This window comes from Periplaneta americana, chromosome 1 (genome assembly GCF_040183065.1).
Source record: "Periplaneta americana isolate PAMFEO1 chromosome 1, P.americana_PAMFEO1_priV1, whole genome shotgun sequence".
NCBI lineage: Eukaryota > Metazoa > Arthropoda > Insecta > Blattodea > Blattidae > Periplaneta > Periplaneta americana.
In genome coordinates this window covers 194,428,661-194,452,687 of record NC_091117.1, presented here as the reverse complement: position 1 = coordinate 194,452,687, position 24,027 = coordinate 194,428,661, and the positions used below count along the sequence as shown (strand labels likewise).

Below are 24,027 nucleotides of genomic sequence, written 5' to 3'. Positions count from 1 at the left end.
AGTAGCTACTATTGCTCCCATCTTCAATACATTAGACTAGTCGTTTCTTTGCTGAATTAATATTTATATATTTTTTTATTTTATTGGGTTATTTTACGACGCTGTATCAACATCTAGGTTATTTAGCGTCTGAATGATATGGTGATAATGCCGGTGAAATGAGTCAGGGTTCCAGCACCGAAAGTTACCCAGCATTTGCTCCTATTGGGTTGAGGGAAAACCCCGGAAAAAACCTCAACCAGTTAACTTGCCCCAACCAGGAATCGAACCTGGGCCACCTGGTTTCGCAGTCAGACGCGCTGACCGTTACTCCACAGGTGTGGACAATATTTATATTGATAACAATTTTGAAACAACTGACACTATTTTTATCTCTTCGACAGGATATGTGAACAAACTCCTGTCAGCTTCATTCCTCTATCCATTCAGCAGGGTCACATACTGTGCATATCTGGTGCATCCCATTATGATTCGAGTGATGATCATGAGACTAGACAGTCCAATGCATCTCAGCGTGGAAACTATTGTAAGTATCAATGTTGACAGTTGAGGAACTGATTATTATCAAAGAGCCTATCTTATTTTTTTTTCTTTTTTAAAGATTTGAAGTGGATTTCTACCATATTTTTCATTTACGTTTTCGTCATGCTGTTTTAAAATGTTGTTTGCTAATATGTTGTCTGATATTTTAAAGTTTTACATATAACAATAATCATTGTTGACATCATCATCATCACTCAAAGATTAAGCTTAAAAGTCTGTTCCGATTTCAAATAAGTTTACGCTACAGTTTGCAGGTCTTACTTATTTTCTACGACTTCTAGGTTTGTATGTCATTGCTTGTAATTATGTCCTTTCTCCATTATTTCTACAATATGGAAATGGATATTATCCTATCACTTTATCCTGCAATCCGTAGCTTTATCTGAAATGCAAAAAGTTTCAATTCATAAAGAATTTCCTTATTACTTTATTCATCATTTAGTGTACATCCAGCGACAGCTCTAAAAAAACTCCATTTCAGCCACTTCTGTTCTTTTAGCCATATCATTAGCCAGTTTCCTACGTTCTGATTCAAACAGAAGATCAGAAACAGCTAAAAGCTTATAAAATTTAATTATGGTGTCCTTTCTCATTCTCCTATACTGAGCTTTCATAATTGTACCGCATATAATACAATATGTTTAACTTTTAGAATAAATCTTTACTTCTACTGCATCCCTAATTTACACTTGTTTAGTCAACTGTCAGAAGACAGGTCTGAACCTCACAAGTGATACTAAGAAGGCATCATTTTTGGGGGCACTAGACCAGGAGATAATGGGGTAGGGTGACAAGTTCCTTTCCCCTCAATTTACATTTAATACTTGAAATTCATAACTTGTTCAACTGTCTCATTATTTAAAATTACTTTTGCTTGTACATTATCTTTTCCAGAATAGGTTACTATTTTTTATTTTTCTGCTGAAATTTTAAACTCTATTTTCTGACCACTTAGCTCAATCAGTAAATGGCTGCCTGCAGATGATGTTTATTTCTCGTTAAAATGACCTAGTCATCTGCAAATAGGATAATAATAAATGAAACTCTTTTATGAATTTCAAAATTATTTGAGCAATTGTCACTCTTTGATGATTGCATCATATATACTTTAAAAAGAGCTCTAAAAGTTTTTAGGTTTTCATGGTAAATGTTTTCATAAATGAACTTTTGTATATTCCGTGTACTGGAATCTAATATTTCCAGTGTTTCGGCATAGCTTCCATCATCAGGATAAAGAGGTACGACCAGCAAAGTTGCCTATTGTGTTGGGCTCGTTATGTCTGGCGACCTTGCTGGTCAAAGTATATTTGTTCTGGTGCTGGAAATTATATGTAGGACTGGAACATTGGAAATGTTCAGTTCCAGGACACAATGTTAATACCCAAAAGTCTTATTTCTGATAAAATTATTTAATTCAAATTTCATTTTGTTATTTTTTTATTTTAATTGTTGTATTTCAGTATTAACCACTAAATGCATGTGCATATCTAAATACTCAATAAGATGCAAACTGGAAATCAATGGTAAACTGATAGAACAAGTCATGAGCTTTAAATATTTAGGGATAAATATAACCAGTCACTGAATTGCTTAAGGGATGTCATATGGAAAAATAAATATCTCAGTATCGAAAATAAAAAGAAAATCTATAAAATCACAATAAGATCAGTGATGACAAATGGTGCAGAAACCAGTGCAGAGACAAAACAGACAGAGCAAATAATGCATACAGAAGAAATGAATACTCTACAAGCCATAGTTGTCAAAACTAGACTACATAGAGTGAGAAATGAAGATTTGAGACAACAGTGTAATATAATGGATGTTAGAAAATTCATAAAAGTGAGAAAGAGAGAGAGTGGAATGCTCATAATACACGAATCATTAAGATAGAAAGAGACATGCTTCCAAGTAGCAAGAGAGATGTGGGCCGAACGAAAAAATGGTGGAAGGACTGACATCATTCTCTACTGTGTGAAGACATATAGCCCATGTGCCTATACAAAAGAAGAAGAATAATAATATTAACTATTTTCATTTCCAATCTCATGTTTCGTGCATTCTATAGCATCTCTAAGATATGTAATTTCTGCAGCTTGAAATTAATTATTTTGTGTGTATATGATTATGTCTCGTGACAAGAATATTGTACGAAATGGAAATATAAAAATTAGAAATTTATCATTCAAAGAGGTGGAAAAGTTAAAATATCTTAGAGCAACAGTAACAAATTTAAATCATACTCGGGAGGAAATTAAATGCAGAATAAATATGGGAAATGCTTATTATTGTTCGGTTGAGATGCTTTTGTCATCTAGTAAGCTGTCAAAAAATCTGAAAGTTAAAATTTATAAAACAACTAACTTATACTACCGATTGTTCTGTATGGTTGTGAAACTTGGACTCTTACTTTGAGAGAGGAACAGAGATTAAGGGTGTTTGAGAATAAGGTTCTTAGAAAAATATTTGGAGCTAAAAGGGATGAAGTTACAGGAGAATGGAGAAAGTTACACAATGCAGAACTGCACGCATTGTATATTATTCACCTGACATAATTAGGAACATTAAATCCAGACGTTTGAGATGGGCATGGCATGTACTGTCCGTTACTCAGGAGAAGACGAACGGAAAGAATGTAACCTTCTTGACTATCGCTGTTGATTATTATAAACATCGCTCAGATAAGCATCCCAGTAGCCAGGTTATTACTCGTGCAGGAAACATGAGTAACAATGCGTATGGAAATTAAAGCTAAGTTGAACAGAAGGAGACCTAATGTTTCCACGTACTGCAGTACAAATATTGCACGTGTCGTCAAACGTTATCTGTTCACATCCCTTCCTCCTCAGTTGCTCTTGTCTTCTCCTGAGTCACCGACAGCACATATGGGCGAATCCAGAAATGCATACAGAGTGTTAGTTGGGAGACCGGAGGGAAAAGACCTTTGGGGAGGCCGAGACGTAGATGGAAGATAATATTAAAATGGATTTGAGGGAGGTGGGATACGATGATGGAGACTAGATTAATGTTGCACAGGATAGGGACCGATGGCGGGCTTATGCGAGGGCGGCAATGAACCTCTGGGTTCCTTAAGAGCCAGAGTAAGTGGATCCAGATTTTACTGCTATGCAATAATGTGACCACCATAATTAATTTTGTAAAATTTCATTATTTTTTCGTCAATTTTATAATCCTACACTTTATAAAGTAAAGCATATTTTTCGAACTCCAAAAAATGAGAAGTTTTCTTATTTGCATGAGCAATAATGATTTAATTTTTGTCTGTTTGGATTCTAGTATAAAAATAAACTACTATACAAGCAAAAATATAATTGGTAACTTAATAGAAAACTGAGCTATTGCAGAAAGCATCAGACTGTGATTAGGCAATATTCTTGTACACTCAGGGATATTGATTTTATGCTGAGGTTTATATATAAAATAATCAGGTCCGCCGAGAAGGGGGAGCAAAGGGGGCTAGTGCACATGGGCCCGTGAGCAATAAGGGCCCATCAGATTAAGTGAGTATGATTACTTTTTTTTATCATGAATAATTATTCGTAAATACATACTGGTACTATAAAATTTTGTAAGAACATTTGTTATATAAATTTGGCATATTAACTCGACTATAGTAGAATTAATACAAATTACCACTTCAAATGTAAATATTTGACTTTTATATAACAGAATATCGGTTTTTCGCATTAACGTTCTCCCGACACGATAATTGAGGGTCCCGGCATTTACCTGAATTATGTTCCCATCACTTGTACCAAACACATTCAATTATTTATTGGCTTGTCCTTTTTAACTAACAAGCTGGCCCACCACAATATGCTAGTGAACTCTCCCAAACCGAAGTCGCAGGATATGTTTCCTTTCCAGTACATTGCATGTTTCGTGTCGAAACTTTCGTCTTTTGTTGTCGTTTGTCTAGTAAATTTTGTTCATTAGTGTTACCGGTTATAGTTTAACTGCACAATGGACAAGTATAAGCATAAATCGGGAGTTTAAAAGCACAAGGAGAGATAGAAAAAATTGAAAGATAGTAATATGGGTGCTAGACTGCGTGAAAAATATTATGAAGACATTAATAAAGAGATCAGTGATGAGCAGAAATATTTAAAATCAATTCATGCCTCTAATTTAGAGCCAACCCCACTGAAACAATGAATCTCCTAAACAGTCTGAGGGAATTAAAACTGGACAGTTTATTTCCAAACATTTGTATAGCCATTGGAATATCCTATACAATTCCTGTAACAGCCGCTGAAGCTGAAAGATCCTTCAGCAAAATGAAGGAAATAAAAAATGTATTCAGATAAACAATGTGTCAAGAACGACTGAGTAATGTTGGCCTCCTTAGTCCGGAGAGCGATCTTGCTAGGTCTTTAAATTTTGATGATATAATTGATGATTTTGCATCAGTGAAGTCAAGGAGAGTATTTTGTTGATGTTGGACTGCAAGTTAGAAATTACAGTGTTTAAGAATAATGTTTTATGAATTTAATATACTGTGCTAATGTGAAGTTTTGCTAAAAGTTTTCAATGTAATAAAAGTGTATATTTTTTTTAACTTTTTTTATCTGTGTATAGGGTTATCTTTTATTTATTTTGCAAATAATTATTATGGTTAGACTAACTGGTAACTTGTAATTGTTACTTTTTTCAAGTGGGTCCAAGTACAGTATTGCACAGGGACCCATAAATTCTGTCGGCGGCCCTGAAAATAATAATTTTATTATGCTATTTCCAGACGATCATCTTCTTCGGGCAAGTTGTGGCTTCATATATACTGTCATTCGTCGTATCGCTCGCATACGAAGCTCCTGTTGTTCAGTTGTTGAAGATAGTGGCACCTGAGAGACGGAAGAAGTCACAATGAAGTCAGCTACGGATGACGCTAATTTAATTCACACCAAACAAATTGTATGGAAACGCCGACATGCTCGGTGGCCAAGTCCACGAAATGAGTGTTCAGTCCTTATTGGTAACAACAGTGTTCAACGAAAGAAAGTTTTGTTGTACACTTCCACACATTTTGCGTGGTTTGTGCACATTAACAAGTGCACACATTTAGAAGAGCTCTCTTTAGCGGTAAAAGAGGTTTTGACACAAAGATGTATAACTGAGTGCATAACACCGGTAGGCTATTTGACACAGAACATAAAGAGAAGGCTGATATCACGCTTTTTGAATCTGTACATATTTTATACTCTATTTTATATACATTTTAGTGTAAGAAAATGAAACAACACAACCGACAGAAAAGACAAATCCGTACATTAAGGACAATCAGAGTTTACAAACTTCACACAACATTGCAAGCAAATAATTCCCGGGCAGAAATACAGCAGAAGACATTTCTGCAAAAAGGTTTAATTTCCAAGTTGCAACAGCTATCTTGCTTGAATCCACAAACAATTCATTCCTGTTCAACGCATTAGACATGTACAGTTACTCTAAACTTCATGTTGTCCTCAAACCCTGGCTGGAAACATTCTATAACTAGTCTGTCTCAATATCATTACAGTTTTGAATAACATAGAAGTGACTCTTCAGACTATATGGTAATAAAACAAAATTCATTACCGTTAATTGGCTCTATCTCTTTTAATTATCCAGCTAAAGAAAGTATGCTAATATTGAAAACTCTTAATGCTTAAATTTAATCTTGTTGACTATATGTACGGGTATATAATGGATTAAATGATATTGATAATGAAGTTAAGATTTTATTTTGTTATAAACAGTACAGTAATGTGGAAAGGATTATAAACTGAATTTATCAAAAACAGCGCTGGAAATAACACTTAGAAGTTTAATTTTTTTAACAAAGGTATATAATTCAAGAACAAGAGGTTAATCATGAACGTAGAATAAGCTTACACAGTGCTAACATTAAGTTCTGGGTGAAAAAAGCGCCGAAAATATATACCAATATAAATTTGATTCCAATTTCAGTCGTTGTCATTAAAATCAAATAAATTATAAGTTCAAATTAAATGAAACTACATGATATGTGCTACTAAGCGCTGCATTAAATGGATTTGAATGGAAAAAGTGCGGACTATTTATTTTGTTTTGTATTTCATTCTTCAAACTACTTATCAATAATTGTTGAAATGTAATGAAGATTTCAATGCATTTAATATGTGTGTATCACAGTTGAAGTTGATTCCATACTTGTCACCAAACATGAATAATTATTATAGAGACCAATAAAAGACATTGTAAAGAAAGTGTAGTCTACAGTTACTTATCGAAGACTCTTCAGATTTCTAGCAAGGTTTGAGGTCGAGACCCTCACAATGTGTGGGCAATACAGTGCAAGGTTTTCAGGTTGGCAGACAAACGTACTTCCAGTAGAGATACGAACCCATGAAAAACTGTGCACTTGAGCTATTCAGTTGTAAAGCATCCAACAGAAATTTAGACATAGTCTATAACAACAATGGGATCTGAGCATCATGGGTAAGAAGTCCATTTCAACCCCTTCCAAGGTTTAGCACAGTTTGTTTATGAAATAGCGGCCTGGAACATTGACTGAACGTTAATATTGCAGTGGCGTGTACTTAGCATTGAACATGACGGAAGTTTCTTATGTTTGATTCTAATTAAACATTTTGCTTTTCCATCTTAAAGAAAAAAAATCATTTTCTTCCCATTCATCGTATAAATTGAACCTTTGTTTCGAAGCCATCTTCTTTATTTACTCAATAAGTAAATGCAAGGTTCACAGAGAATAATGGGTCAACGCCAGTGACCACAGCAGAGAGGGATCAAGACCACGTGCTCGGCACTGGCATTGGACTGGGGTAAAGGAGAAAAAGAGTGGAATGTACTCAGTGAGTAATGTTCCGCATCCCTGGTCTATAAGTTACTTCCTTAAGGGGTTAGGTACAGCTTAAAGCAGTAAAATTTTTGAAAATATTCAACATTTTTTTCCTCCATTAATGTATCTTGTACAATCAGGGGCGTATTTTGCGGGCTACCGGTGGTAGCCCAAGGAAATTACAAAAGAAAAAGTTTATAATATAACATAATGTAATAATTTTGTATTATTAGTTTTACCATAGTAATTAAAATTAAAGTAATTGTTAGATATATTTTGTGTAATAATAGGGCCAGCGGTAGCCCAAACCCTTTAACCATTATACGCCACTGTGTACAATAATGAAAATTGGTATATGAAGGGTACATGGGAAAAATGATCAAGGTCCATCAAAAATCGAAATTGAGTTAATAATGCTATCTTATAATGGAAAGGAAGTACTATCATGTTGTCTAGCTAGTAATAAGAAATCATCGTTCTTGACATTCCACTACGTCAATTTCTATTAAATAGACACGTAACAAAGTATTAAGTGCTTAAACTTTAAAATTCGTTTTTCTAGTAACTTTCTAAAATGGACCTTGATCGTTATTCCCGTGTACCCTTCACATGTAAAACACTGTCCTTCTGCTAGATGAAAAAAAAATATATATATATTTTTACGATTAAAAAGATTATTTATATACTTTTTTCAAAATTCAAAATGATGGCAGTTTACTGTGCAGTGATGAAGCGTTTCCCTCATAACTCATTAACTTGTTAACTTTTTCATGTTCTCTCTCTTTTATTTTATTGCTAAAACTGATGTTTAAAACACACGCTCTTTCAACTACATTCCTTAATAAATATGTACTGTATATATTTTTTTTTTGTGTTGGAAGAAAATAATTATATTTGACCATTTTTTTTAAATCAATTTATTTTTTATCAGACAATCTATCAAAGGTAGAGAAGTGATCTTGCAACATATTGTAGATATGACATACATAAATACAGACAAAAAACTTCATCACACAATGTTGGATAATTTTTTAGTTATGTGGGAAACGCTTCATTACTGCACACTGAACTGAATTTTGAAAAAAAAAAAATGAAATATTTTTTGTCATATAGCAGGACAGTGTTTTACATATACTAATTATCATTATTATAAAAGATACAGTAATGGAGGAAAAAAATGTTTAATATTTCCAAAATTTTACTGCTGTAAGCTGTACCTAACCCCTTAAATAAGATATGTAGATTGTATGGATGCTATATAAGATATTATTATCAATAAATGACAGACATTTTTAGGCTCGAATAGAATAGCTGGCAACAATGTTATGCCAAATATATGCAACACGACAAACTCTAGAGCGATAATATTGCCTAAACTAGGTGTATTAAAGAACATGGTTGTCTATGCTAAATGAGCCTAAAAATCCGAAGTCCAATTATAAGACAAGAGTTCTTTCTAGTTTGAATAGCGATCATTTTTTTTTTCCTTTTCTCATATCCTTCATGTATACATCCCCTTTTTTTATTAAGAAGAATGGATTTTCCTTGAAAAACTTCCTCTCGCCAGCCAGTAAGAATACTTTACAGAATCACATGTTACTGCAGTCACACGACAGGATTCCTCGCTGCCACATGCTCAAACAGATATATCACACTTCAGTGGATATTAACATAGTAATTTTAATAATGATAGGCTATTGGCATACACGAAAATTAACAACTTTTAACTATAACGCGGTTTCCATTCACAGAAACTTTCAAATAATTCCGCGTACTTTATTAACAGCACTCATGTAATAAAAGTGCCCCTTTCTTAAATATAACGAAAGGAACACATATTTCAAGAGTTTGAGTAGAACTTCGTTTAATGTACGAGACATTCCACATCAAATGGGACAAAAAACTTAAAAAATTAACCTTGGATTTTTTAGAAACTCTTTTTTCTATACATGCAGAAAATAGTAAAAAAAAATGAATTCCTAATTCTCTAACTTGAAACAATTTTTTTAAATTCTTTGAATGAGTCATTAACGATCCTATGGGTTAATAGCAATATGACCATATTTTTTCCTGCATACTCTTCATACATACATTTTTTTAATTGAAGACATACAATATAACCCCTGCTGTTATCCGAAGCAACTGCCAGAACTTCTAAGAGAAAATAAATATTTTAACTTCTACATTACACAAACTATACAGTAATGAAGACATATGCATGACACCACAGATTTTACATCTGACACCAAAATATTATTTTTTCTTTAAGAAAATATGTGAAGCAACAAACTGTGTTGACAGGATAGGCCAATGGTCGTCAGCACTCGCTGAAATGGGTAGAGTGCAAGTGGTGCAAGGAATGATGCTCCATCATGCAGAAGGGATAGGAAGACAGTAAACCTGCCAGCAGCCACGGTTGCATGCTGGTGCTGTAAGAGATCTGCGGGTAAGAGACGCTAGCCCGAGAGTGCAGTGTGCTGACAACCTCTGGGATAGGCCTATAATAAAGAGGCTTGAAGTACAAATTTCAAATTAATAATAATTTTGACTTCAAGCAATAATGTGGAATTTCAAAGAATTTCTTATAACAAAACATTCTTCTGAGATTCCTGTATTGCTTGATTTTCAAAGAAATCCTGAGATAACTAAAATAATACGTGAAAAAAATATATCTAAATTCTACTTGCAATATTATATATAGAATTGCACAGTATGACAACATATAAAGTATATATTTTATGTCAGACAAGCATACTTGCAATTTCTATATATTATTTCCCCTTTAGGGGAAGTCACAGAAAGGACAGTCCTCGCACGCAGGCAGCTCGGATGGACCCACTGTAATACCCGGAATGGAAAGGTGTGCCTGCCCTAAGGAACCCTCCAAACTCCTCTACATGATCCCCACCATGGTCCCTCAACCCCAGTCCCACAAGCTACCATCAGCCCAGTAGTAAGTCCACAGTGCATAGCACTACCACTAACAACGAATGACCACACATCCACGGGGGTTCAAGTTACTTTATATATATATATATATATATATATATATATATATATATGTGTGTGTGTGTGTGTGTGTGTGTGTGTGTGTGTGCGTGTGTGAGAGAGTGTTTTTTTCAAGCAATTACTTATTACACATACTAGAATATGTATTTTCCTACTTACAAGCACTCAGGAACTATTCAGTTTCAATAAAAAGATTACTTATTTAGATAACCTGGAGATTTATTGCTGCCCTCACATAAGCCCACCATCTGTCCTTCTACTGAGCAAGATTAAAACATCATGTCCCACCTCCCTCAAATTCATTTTAATATTATCTTCCCATCTACGTTTCAACTTCCTCAGAGGTTTTTTCCCTCAGGCCTCCCAACTAACACTCTATATGCATTTGTGGATTCGCCCATGTGCTACATGCCCTGCCCATCTCAAACGTCTAGATTTTATGTTCCTAATTATGTCAGGTGAAGAACACAATGCGTGCAGTTGTGCATTGTGTAACTTTCTCCATTCTCCTGTAATTTCATCCCTCTTAGCCCCAAATGTTTTCTTAAGCACCATATTCCCAAACACTTTTAACCTCTGTTCCTCTCTCAAAGTGAGAATCCAAGTTTCACAACCATACAGAACCGGTAATATAACTGTTTTATAAATTCTTTCATCTTTTTTAAGAACAGACTGGATGACAAAAGCTTTTCAACCGAATAATAACAGATATTTTCCATATTTATTCTGCATTTAATTTCCTCCCAAGTATCATTTATATTTGTTACTGTTGCTCCAAGATATTTGAACTTTTCCACCTTTTCAAAGGGAAAATTTCCAATCTTTATATTTCCATTTCGTACAATATTCCGATCATGAGAGTCTTTTCGGGATTTACTTCTACACAAACTAAAACATTTCCCTACTTACAAGCACTCAGAAACTATTCAAATTCAATAAAATGATTAATTAGACATAAATGGAAACATTGCAAGCATAATAAAGTTCAAAATCTCTTAATTTCTTTTTTGTATAAAATATATTTCATTCACCAGGAGTATTACAAATTTAAAGGTTCACATTTATGTTTCTTGAGTCCTTTAGACCATGCGAACTGCTTACCACACAGGAGGCAGGAATGCCGTTTTTCTCCTGTGTGAGTTAGTCTATGTTCCTTCAGTCCATCATTTCTAGCAAACTTCTTCCCACAAACATCACAACTGAATGGTCGTTCCCCAGTATGCAACCGCTGATGGTTACTAAGAATGGCTGATGTCTTAAATCGTTTACCGCAGACATCACAAGTGAAGTTCTTATCGTTACTATGGGTGAGTCTGTGTCGCTTCAGGTCCACATTGACTGTGAATGCTTTGCCGCAAATCTCACACATATGTGGTTTAACTTTTGTATGAGATGCCTTATGCCGTTGAAAGTTCCCTTTGGAAAAAGATCTGTGGCCACAAATGTCACATATGAAAGAATTTTCACCACTATGAATATTCAAATGATACATTAAACTGTTACTGTACATGAATGTCTTGCTACAGATGGTACAAACATGCGGTTTCTCGCCAGTGTGTTTACGCATGTGTACATCTCGATGTATTTCTGCAGAAAAATAATTACCGCAAGTGTTGCACTGGTATTTTCCAGTATGGTATGCAGCATGACACCTCATAGCTTTAATAGTTGTGAATTCACTTCCACATACATTGCACAAGTAACACTTTGTACTAGAAGAGTGACACACATGGAACGAGAGAGTCAAATCTATTACATAAGTATTGCCGCACTTATGACACGTGTAAGTCTGATTTGTTGAGTGAACTTCATTGCTGTCATGTTGCTGACCAGAAGTCTTGTCATGATCTGAATTGAGGTTGTGTATTTTCTGTTGACAATTCATCACATCACTACTAGAAATATTTTGAGAATCATTGCCTGATAGTAATATACTTTCATTGACAAAAGCTTCAGAATCTGTGGACGCAACTTTGTGTCTGTCCTCTGGATGAAACACTACACATGGATGTCTACCCTTGCAGCATTTATAACTAGCTGTTTCTCCACTTTCTCGCACCTTGTTTTCATTATTTATATCATCATATTCCTTATTATTAAATGCTGCAGGTTTCCATGTGCGTGGAGGATCATTATTTTCTAAGAGCACTTCAGCTAAAGTTCCAAAATAATGTTCACTATCATGGTTGTTTTGATGTTCTTGAAGATGATTGTCTTCACTATCAAGACTTGAACTGCTTTCTTCCTTGTGTTGGAGTTCATCTTCAATGATCTTTGAGTCTTTAGCTGTTCTGCATAATTCAGAAGATATTGATAGAAGCATGATGTCAGGTGTGGGTTTTGATATTAATTCTGATTTGATACTGCATACCTGAAATTAGAGTATGTGCATTAAATTCAGGGCAGCTTGGCATAAATCTCATGAGTTAGAAAACATTACTAGGCCAACAAATTACTGTTTCAAGCAAAATAAGATCATATTCTAAATTTATGAAAATGTAAACAGGGGAACATTGGTTCCCAAGTTACCATTGAATAACATTATGTATTTGTACATGTATGTTTTGAATTGTATTAAATATCACAGTATATTCCAGCATGTACGGGACATGCTTGTTCCATGCTGACATAATATCTTATCTGGAGATGATGCCACAGTAGACTAAGGGTACGTTTATGCTGCAGCCTCGCTGCTGACAAACGAGCACATCACTGTTGTTTAGTATAGAGGAGACTTTCGCGATGACCTCGTCATCTGATGACAGTGATAATGATTTATTATTGATTTATAGCAGTGCCATAAATGTATCCCTTATTCCTATGTCTATTTTGCAACAATAATCCATGGCGCCACAGCCCGTGAAGGGCCTAGACCCACCACCCGGCTGCTGGCCTCACGCCCACATGCTGAAGCAGAGGTGGACGATCATCCAACCAGAATGGAGGTATCGTGTGGTTAGCATGATGATCCCCCCCAGCCGTTACAGCTGGTATTCACAACCGGATTTCACTACCAAGTGCATCACGATGCTGGGTGGGCACTGGTCCCATACACTGGCCGAAATTTAATGAGAAAATTTATTCCTCCAGTGCGCATTTTGTAATACGAGTCCTAGGCGGGATATCTTGGATTTACACATATAACAAGTGAAATATGGAAGTAAACATGAACTTTTTAAAACTGTATTAAGAAATTAGCTAGCTTGTATGGTTTGAGAGTTTTGGTATTTAATTATACGATAAGTCACAGAGAGGTTATAAAAATAGTTGAGATGAATTTCAGAGAGGCAAAAATAATTGTTTCTAAATCTATGCCCTCAATGACTGTTTCAATCAGATGTCTTATGAGTACAACAGTAATCAGACAGTATTTGGTTTCCAATATTCTTGTCAAAACTTTAAGAACATTTCTTAAGATCAATGCAGGTACAATTTATATGAGAAATGCATAACCTCCCAATGCAAAATGTGTAGTGTAATGCCAGTGCATCGTGTGGTCAATGTATGATCTTTCAGGGCAGATACAGTGTAAATAACAATAACTTATTGGTGTAATACTTTTAATGCATGGAATGGCGAGGACAAGGCTTCAGGTGCTATGTAATGGTAATCAAATGCACCTAAAGCAAACATTAAAATTCCCGGGTTCGAATCCCAGTCGGGGCAAGTTACCTGGTTGAGGTTTTTTCCGGAGTTTTCCCTCAACCCAATACGAGCAAATGCTGGGTAACTTTCGGTGCTGGACCCCGGACTCTGGTCACTGGCATTATCATCTTCATCTCATTCAGATGCTAAATAACCAGAGATGTTGATACAGCGTCGTAAAATAACCCAATAAAATAAATAAAAAAACATTAAAATTTGTATTGTTGTGCACCGTACCTATGAAAGAAAGGCTGAAATGGAAGCTTTCTTTCTCAAATAACTTGTGAATATTCAAATAGAACCTTGGCAAAATATTAATTGGAGCAAAAATAACAAGAATATTACTATGCTAAGTGTTAAAAAGTAACATGAAAAGTGTAATCCATTTCTATAAAAAAAAATTTTCATAAAAAATGTCAAATAGAAACTTGTCTCTCTCAGCTACGATACAGGGAATGAGTAGTGTAGTAAACAGTGAGTTGAGAAAGGCTCCTTGAAAGAACCAATCACAGTGCAAGTTTCAGGATGCCTGGCGATGGTCCAGGTTCGAAAATCAAAAATGTTTGTGAACATCATCGTGGTGAGGATACCAGCGAGCAGCAGGGTGAGCACCGTTGCTGCAGGATAAATGCACCAATAAAGATCACTGGGTTTGTTTCATCATAGCCATACATCCATGTGCCAACAGCAAGGCTGCAGCATAAACTTACCCTAATGCATGTACTCGACATTCTTGTTTCATGTTGACATATCTTATTTGTAGAAGATGTCACAGTAGACTACATTAACAGTCTTCTTTTCAATATAACAAACGTTTATTAAATTGTACCAAAACTCTCAAACCATACAAGCTAGCTAATTTCTTAATACAGTTTTAAAAAGTTCATGTTTACTTCCATATTTCACTCGTTATATGTGTAAATCCAATTCTGTAACATTGGGAGTGGCAAGCAATTGAAGATGGGGAGTGAACAAAAATTGTTGCATGTTTTCAGGAATTATGTAACAACATGTAAAAGTTTCATTATGGAATAAAATTAATAATGCTATTTCACATTTTGAATTGATCATAGTTTTCTCTTCCACGTCATAATGATGGAGATGACAGTAATGATATAATCATTACTCACTTACTTAAAAAGGGCTTTCAGAGAATTTGAAGGTTAAAAAATGTTATGTTTTATTTAACGACGCTCGCAACTGCAGAGGTTATATCAGCGTCGCCAGATGTGCCGGAATTTTCTTCCACGGAGTTCTTTTACATGCCAGTAAATCTACTGACATGAGCCTGTCGCATTTAAGCAAACTTAAATGCCATCGACCTGGCCAGGATCGAACCCGCGACCTTAGGCATAGAAGGCCAGCGCTATACCAACTCGCCAACCAGGTCGTGAAAGTTCAATGCAGCCCTCACATAAGCCCACTATCAGTCCTTATCTTGAGAAAGATTAATCCAGTCCCTACCATCATACCCCATCTTCCTCAAATCCATTTTAATATTATCCTTCCATCTTTGTTTTGGCCTCCCGAAAGGTCTTTTTCCCTCCGGCCTCCTAACCAACACTCTATATGCATTTCTGAATTCGCCCATACATGCTACATGCCTTGTCCATCTTAAACATTTGAATTTAATGTTTAATGATATAATCATTAACAATAATAATCTGTGGTGCTACAGCCTGTGAAGGGCCTAGACTGACCAGCCGGCTGCTGGTCTCACGCCCACATGCCGAAGCAGAGGTGGAATGGAGGTATCGTTTGGTTAGCACGATGATCCCCCCCAGCTGTTATAGCTGGTATTCGCAACCGGATTTCGCTACCTATCGTAGCTCCCCAAGTGCATCACGATGCTGGGTGGACACCAGTCCCATACACTGGCCGAAATTTCATGAGAAAATTTCTTCCCCCATGAGGGATATAATCATTAATAACTTATATAACAATCACTACAGCTGTATAAGAATGCTATATCACCAGTGAAATTTGTTGTATGGGAAGAACACCTAATGAGACCTGCTGGACATAACAGTTTAAAGAGAAGGACTGTTGATGTGCAAATGATATCTTCACCTAAGAAAATAAACATAATTAAGTTATTAATAATCCGTGACACAAATAACCCATGAAGGGCCAAGGCGACCAGCTGGCTGCTGGCTTTGTCTATATGCCTCAGCACAGGTGAATGATCATCCAATCATGTTATCAGCATGATCAGCACAATGATCCTCCCAGCTGGTTAACAAACCAGATTTCGCTACCTATCATAGCTCCCCAAATTCATCACGATGCTGGGTGAGCACCGGTCCCATACACTGGCCGAAACTTCATGAGAAAATTCTTTCCCCATGAGGATTCGAACCAGCGTGCGTTGCATAACGTGAGTGCTAGGAATTATGCCTTTAACCACGACGCAACATACATATTAAACTATAGAGGTAAATATTATGGTAAGACAGAAATCAGGCATATGAATTCTATGAAGCCAATTATATTTCTATACTGTATCACACATCATTACCTGAGTTACTTTGCCTGCAACCTGTTGAACTCTAGCTCTACTAACATATTGATGTAGAAATATGTTAGTTTTCTTGCACAGTTCTCTGAATTTGTACCATTTATTAATTTTACAGAGACATTTGTGACATATCTGTTGAGGTAATTCATCTCCTTCATATATCTGTAAAAAGAGATACATCAAGCTTTGTAACGTTTAAAGTAATATTTGTTCGTATTCCTTTACGACCACTAATCGGCACGACAGAGATGTTACATCTGCAAAAATGTGCCATAAAATCAAAACAGCCTAAAATATTTCTGTTATACTAACAAACCAATATGTCTTATTGTAGTTTGCCGACATGTACCAACATTTCTTAGTCCGCAAACATAAATTACACATAGACCTATTACTTACAGATTCAGATGAAGTATTAACTATTGGGCCAAATTTGAATACCGGCAAGCACCACTTTACTTCTAACAGCATTACGGTGAGGTTTGTGACAACGATAGAGATTGTTTGATGAGGGATTAGCTAGAGTTCACACATCGAGACCTGTAACAGCTTCAAGGTCTGTGACAGGTAGCAATGCTTCAGTTCATAACATTTCTAGTGTGTCGCGATAGTGCTTAACCTCATTAATGTTTCATCAAATATTGTAACATCTTAAGCTGTACACATCTACAAACGTAACTAAATATTAAGTCATTCTAAAAATGTGGAATTACACTAGCAAGGACCAAGAAGAATTCACAGTTGCCCACTACCATGTGGGTGCATGTGCATTTGCTCTTTTCGGATTACATTATTATGCGCATGAATATTTACTTATTTATTTATTTATTTAACCTGGTAGAGATAAGGCCATCACGCCTTCTCTTCCCCTCTACCACGGGATTAAAACTACAATATTAAGAATACAATAACAATTATAATTACAATTGATATTAAATTTACAAATACAATAAAAATCAAAGTACTAAAAGATTAACTGATTAATAAAGGCTAGACAGTTTATTGTAAAAGTTAAGAAGAGAGAAGCATTTCTTTTATTAAGTACAAATTAAACCTACTCTACGCAGTAAGAAAATGCTTAATAAGCTTGCTTTTGAACGCTATTAAATTCCGACAGTCTCTGATGTCACTGGGTAGGGTATTCCACAAGCGCGAGAGCGAGATTGTGTATGATGATGAATATGATGTCTTATGTGTTGGTATGACTAGTATGAGGCTATTTTGCGTGCGTGTGAAGAGATTATGATATGATGACAGGTAACTGAAACGGGAGGCAAGGTAGGTAGGTGTAGAAGTGTGAAGGACTTGGAAAAGGAGAACAAGAGAATGAAAATTTCTACATTCGTTAAGCCGTAGCCAGTTTAGAGTTTGGAAGGATGGGGTAATGTGGTCAGCGTGACGGACATCGCAGACGAAGCGAACACAAGAATTATGAACATGTTGTAATTTTTGTGACTGGTTGACACTGAGGTCAGTCAGTAGAAAATCACAATAATCGAAGTGGGGCATTACTAGTGTTTCCACTAGTATTTTCTTGAGTGATCGAAGAAGGAATTTTCGAATGCTGTTTAAGGAATTTAGTACGGAAAGCACTTTTTTGGTAGTATGGGTTACTCGGTTATTCCAGTTTAAATGCTTATCAAAGTAAACTCCAAGGTGTTTAACACAGGAAGCAAAAGGGATTATTGTGTCGTTTAACTTGACTGGAAGAGCAGGAGTAATATTGCATAATAGACGTTGATGTTCCACTAGGATTGCTTGTGGTTTTCTTGCATTGAGAGTCAAACCAAACTTTCTGGCCCATGCAGATATCGATTCAAGGTCCTCGTTAAGATTTTGTATTGCGTCATTGGGTGAGTATATATGGTCAGAAGGAAATATATTACTACCGGTGCTATTATTATTATTATTATTATTATTATTATTATTATTTCGCCATTTCTGCTAGAACTACAAAGAAAAAGGCATTACTTAGGAATGTAGTCATTCTTTTATATTTTATTTTCTTTCTCTACATGAAGCAGCAAAATGTCCTACTGGTGGCGGCTAATGTACTAAAGTCCAAATTTTATCAATTGATAATTTGGTAAAATGAAGGTCATCTGCGTATTTATTTACGGGAAAACTTTAGTATACACCACGGTTACCTCACTGCCAACAATTATCTTAAAATACTAAAAAGAGCAGATTTATCTTTATGCGTAGTTTTGGATGATCCACTATTGAAGTGAGAAGTTCAGATGAAGTTAAATCACTTTGGGGCAAAGTCAGGTAAAGTTTCTATTACTACTCATTTCAATGCGGTTCTCAATCAACAACGTTAAATCACATCGTAAGCTTCCCCCACAAATTTAATCACGATGGTCATGCACCCCCTCTCAGTCACGTTAAATCCCGAATTTAGAGTAGGTCCAGCTACATTAGAACAGAGCATTAAATAGTACGTCATTTACAAAGTAAATTTATAGCGTATAGCCAAATGTAATTGATTCATTTTGATGAACGATGCAACCAAATCACAATTATGCATACTTTTCCTTCTGTCGCCAAGCTGGTACAAATTCCGCACAAAATTAACAAATGTGTTCTTCCATAACACTAACCTCAATTTGCACACAAGCAATGATTCGATCAGCTATAGTAGGATTACAGTTTTCCTCATTACTAAATAAAGAGGACATCGTCCTGTCTTGAAGCAAACACAGACGGCATAACTTCGGAATATTAAGAAGCATTTTGCTAAATTAAAGTTCAAATCATCTCTTAAACTTCAAAACATCTTATGCGAGAAAAGATCCCTTCTCTGTCCTTCACAACGAAAACCAGTGTTGCCAAAGATTTATAATAAAACTACCCATGAACAATCTTGAAATTGCCCGATTTTTCTTATGTGTCTATAACTGGGCAAAGCCCCAATTACCATAGATAGTACAAATAGTTGCTTAGAACAATAAAAGGTAAATGTATCCCCGTAACATGCCATGAAGGCACTTGGGGGGCATGGAGGTAGAGCCCCTTCGAACATAAAATGCTTTCTATGACCTCCCCGCACTATACTTGCTTTTTGAAAGATGGGACATGACAGGAGCGTTGCGATCGGAAAAACAACTGAATATCACATAGCGTGGTAGGCCTGTTGCTATGGTAACAACGGTTGAGTTGCCAAACTTACAGGTCCCACATGGCGAGTGTTTAATAGCTCTCTTGGAAACATTTATTGTGCACACAATGTTAGCATTGGTACATTTCGTCTTTGATTCTCTGTCGATTTTTGTATTGTTTTCTTACCTTCGCGTCAATTGTCAATGAATATTTTAACGTCAGCCATCTTAACGAAAATTGCTAGCTTCCATCAGCTGGCAGCTGGTAGTCCATTTTGGCAACATGGTACTGTAGTTCCAAGCTCGGCCGCTTAACTGTCATGTCCCATCTTTCAAAAAAACAAGTATAGAATGAGGTGGTGTCACAGTCTAATATATACAGTCACGAAGCTCAATACTTAGTAAATATGCATCCATAGATAGTTGCTAACCACTAGGGTCGCTAATATCGCCTCATTACAGACAATGCGAAGTCTATTGCACAGTCTATTATTCCTAGCACCCTCACAACACAAACTTGGTAACTGTATATGCTAGGCTGTGGTGGTTTGGTCGGCACCACGCTCTGACCGCCTTTTACCCCCGGGAAAGACCTGGTCCTCAATTTTATAGGAGGCTGAGTGAACTTCGGGGCCGTTTTGAAAGTTTGGCAACGAGAAAAAATCCTGTCACCACCTGGGATCGAACCCCGGACCTTCCAGTGCGTAGCCAGCTCTACCAACTGAGCTACCCGGCCGTTGCTACTACTACTACTACTACTACTACTACTAATAATAATAATAATAATAATAATAATAATAATAATAATAATAATTAATAATAATATACTAATATTAATGGTTGTACAAAAATATTACAACATATTTTAAAGTATACTTTAAATTTTATTGGAAGTTTCTAGTACCCGGTACGTAAGCTGTTAAGTCGGCCATTATTGTATAATCATAAAAGATGCATATTTTCCCTGTACCAAAAATATATTACAAAATGACTAGAATCACATCTAGAAACAAACAATTAAAATTCTTTTCAGAAAGGAGCCACTGTATAATCACAAAAACGATCTATGTAACGAGTATCGGGTACTTGGAAACTACCAATTTATTTATATTTCCATTTAAATTTCCCTCAATTTTAGTTGAGACTATGAAAAGATCTATCATAGCAACTTTTCTTAAGATAAATATATCTTGATATGACGTAGCGACTAACGCTATCTTTCTGCAGTAAGGAACATTCTGTTTGGTATTTTGGTAACGTTTATCTTATCGTCTTCTCGATATCATTTGCAGTTTCATAATGGTAAAGTTCCCCTTTCAGTCTAATGATCTAGAGTTTAAACATTAAATTTTCCCCAGATTTTATTATGTATTAGTAAATTAAGTTAGGTAATTTTAATAATATTCGACGTACTGTACAGTACAGTAAAAAAATCCGTCTTCATTCGGGGATATTAAGAAGAGAAAAGACTTGCTAATTAAATTAGATTTATTTAATAATTAATACAATTATATTTTATTCTTATATTTGAGTAGTTTTTTGGCTTTGTGCAAGAATTTAGGGGTTAAAAATATTGATTTTTATGGAAATTTCTTGTATATTGGGTGCTTTTTAGCTTATTTTTCGAGATTTTCTTCATTATTTAAAACTCTACAATATAGAATTGTTTAAAGTCCTTTAAAGATCTTGAACCAGTAATCTCACTGCTCAGCTACTTGCTTCATATTTTCTCTTCCACACATTCCTGTTTATTCTAATTGTTTAAGAATGGAAATAAATTATCTATGACACCACACATATACTGGTATATAGTATATAGGCCTATAGGTCTATAATCTTGTAAAATATGTAAGAAAAGGCCCTATGGCCTTAACTCTGCCAGTATAAATAAAGAATTTTTATTGTGACATAAGGCTACTCGTTGAATGGTGAAGAGAATGGAAGCATCATACGCTATCAAAACATTTTGGTCTGAGTATTGATTTATTAACCGTTTCATTGCCGTGAGCAAGGCATATTTAAAGTCGTGTTAGCTACATTTACGTAAAATCACAACTGAAGAATACATGCAAATAATTTAATTCTCCAATAAAAAGAACGTGGGGCTTCGGTCTTTCATTTTTATTCTCAGCATTTATAACGTGTCGTTGATGTTTGTAATTTTCATCTTTTCTTTTAATTTTTTTAATTCCTTAGAGAACGTACTGAACCGACAAGTCAATATAAACAAGCAAATAATTATGCAAAAAAAAACCTTCATTGACTGCCATTTTAAAGTGACAGACAAATGAAGGTTTCTTGCAGAATTGTATGCTTATTTTATTATTGTTATATGCATTACGTTTCCTGTCCAGCAATGTATGTTATAACGTGCAGTTAATCTAATAAATTTCATTTCTATATATTATAGGCGTAGAATAAAGGTTGGCAATATTGTGATACGAGTAATATTATGATAGTTCTTTTTGAAAATTTATTACAATTTTTCTGGGCGAGAGAAGGACCGTTTTGTGCAGAAACTTGTCCACGAACAAACCCTTAATACGTTTACGCAAAAAACCGATCTTCCTCTCGCTCAGTAAAATTGTAATAAATTCTCAAAAATAACTATCAAATTATTACCAACCTCTGCCCTATTTAAAAATTCATTCCGAAGTAACCGTTCATGTGAAGTCTGTTCCCATGCTCAACATTTTATCCACAACTCATTTATCATTTTACGACACAATTTTATTTTCATCATATTCTGCAGACTTTCAACTGACTAATAACTACTACTAACATAAACTGTAAATGTATAATTTACTTGACGTAAACTCTTCTGTTTATTCCGGTCTGACTTCTTAAACAGTTCACTTTTATTGAGTGATATTTTCATATCGCTATTCGTAGGCGATCATTGTCCACCCTCTCTAGATAAAAACAAATTTTCATTGTTTTTTTTCGTATTTCTTTATTAATTAATTTAATTACTAGTTACTTTCTTATCACTTTATTTTTAATCTGATCCAAACGTATATTTAACGCTCTTAAATCTTTATTTTAAGACTTCTGTCCATTCTTTTCAACTTCACATTTTATTATCAAGCATTCACTTTCATTCGCCATGATTTTACAATTAATTTCAATCATGCTGTCTTTGTAGTTCGTTTTCAAGTATACTTCTAATTTGTCCTCACGTTATTCAGTGTGAAGATATCTTTACTTAGACTATAGGCCTATGACATTATCAGTGCTGATATTTATGGTGATCGCGGAAATCACGACATAATAGATATACAATAGATTTTTATTCATCTTTACGAATTAAGTGACTCTGATTAATAATATGAGGTTAAAACAATCGCGACAAATCGCGAAATAGAGTTCTAATAGCGAAATATGAACACATTCGCGAATTATTATTATTGCGTCATTTTATAGCGAATTTCATATTCTGAGGTTTTTTTTAGATTTTTTTTCACTTGAATTTGTTATATCCAAATAGACTACATTACATGGTATTCCAAGTGTTCTGATTACATTAGTGAACTCAAAAGACGTAGAATTCAACATTTCGCTTATAATTTGAAAGTGTTCATTTGAGGGCTGCAAGTATTTTCGTTTTTAATGAATGTGTGTTCAATACAGTCTCAATCCAACAAATATTGTCTATTGGCCATATCGCATCTTTACCAGAATCCAACGAACCTTTGTTGTTGTTGTTGTTTAGTCAACTGTCCGAAGACAAATCTGAACCTCACAAGTGATACCAAAAAAGCACCACTTATGAGGCAACTAGGCCAGGAGGTAATGAGGTAGGGTGGCCAGTTAATGTTAATTATTTGGAAAGTAATATTCATACCAAGTTAATACTCCAATTCAAAAATAATAGGCCTAATTTTTTTTCCAAAATTTCCATTAATCTCCGCCAAGAGTAGAAATCAAATCTCCAACAATCTCCGCCGACACCGTTACTAAAAAACACAAATGATCAGGGGCGATTTCTCAGGGCATGCTATGCTTGCTGCGTAAGCCCAATATTTTCGTAGAATGTGTATTTCCAAAATGGGATTACGTACATTAAAATTTATTTTGATTTTTGGAATATTGTATAGGCGTAATACCATCCGCAGGTTGCACACCGCAAGTATCGCAACGCTTGCTCGTTTCCCGGAGCTACAGGAAAGACGTAGAAATAGCGAGAATATGATGAGCGCGCAAATGTCTTCCTCAGTCCGTCCTAGGCGCACATGCTTCTGTTATGTGTTGTTTGAAGCTCTGGTCCGAGAGCTACACCAAGGACTGTTTAACGTTACACAGAGCAGTATTGACAGCGGGAATGTGCTATAATTTTCGAGTACAATGTAATTGTATGAGCGGAATGCATATGT

General features: G+C 35.3%; 2 protein-coding genes across 2 annotated transcripts in view; one reads left to right on the top strand and one right to left on the bottom strand.

Moving 5' to 3' along the window:
- LOC138706009 (nose resistant to fluoxetine protein 6) overlaps positions 1–6,277 on the top strand; it is a 162,795-nt gene extending 156,518 nt beyond the window's left edge. The window contains exons 14-15 of the mRNA XM_069834891.1: positions 384–526; positions 5,303–6,277. Of these exons, the coding sequence (XP_069690992.1) occupies positions 384–526; positions 5,303–5,431 (272 nt within the window). The 3' untranslated portion in view covers positions 5,432–6,277. The remainder of the gene's footprint in view (positions 1–383; positions 527–5,302) is intronic.
- A 5,091-nt stretch (positions 6,278–11,368) lies between these two features.
- Positions 11,369–19,397, bottom strand: LOC138706012 (zinc finger protein 235-like). The gene is made up of 3 exons (XM_069834905.1): positions 19,157–19,397; positions 16,554–16,715; positions 11,369–12,761 (listed from the first exon to the last, which is right to left on the bottom strand). Exons 1-3 carry the CDS (start codon positions 19,286–19,288, stop codon positions 11,430–11,432), a joined length of 1,626 nt encoding a protein of 541 aa, XP_069691006.1. The 5' UTR covers positions 19,289–19,397; the 3' UTR covers positions 11,369–11,429.
- Positions 19,398–24,027: the final 4,630 nt, after the last annotated feature.

Excerpts from the sequence above, each read along its gene's own strand:
- LOC138706012 (XM_069834905.1), bottom strand. The coding sequence starts at position 19,288 with ATGCTTCTTAATATTCCGAAGTTATGCCGTCTGTGTTTGCTTCAAGAC. Across the intron at positions 16,716-19,156 it reads TTGCTTGTGTGCAAATTGAG|ATATATGAAGGAGATGAATT; the intron begins GTTAGTGTTATG and ends CTCTTTTTACAG. Across the intron at positions 12,762-16,553 it reads TTGCAGGCAAAGTAACTCAG|GTATGCAGTATCAAATCAGA; the intron begins GTAATGATGTGT and ends CTCTAATTTCAG.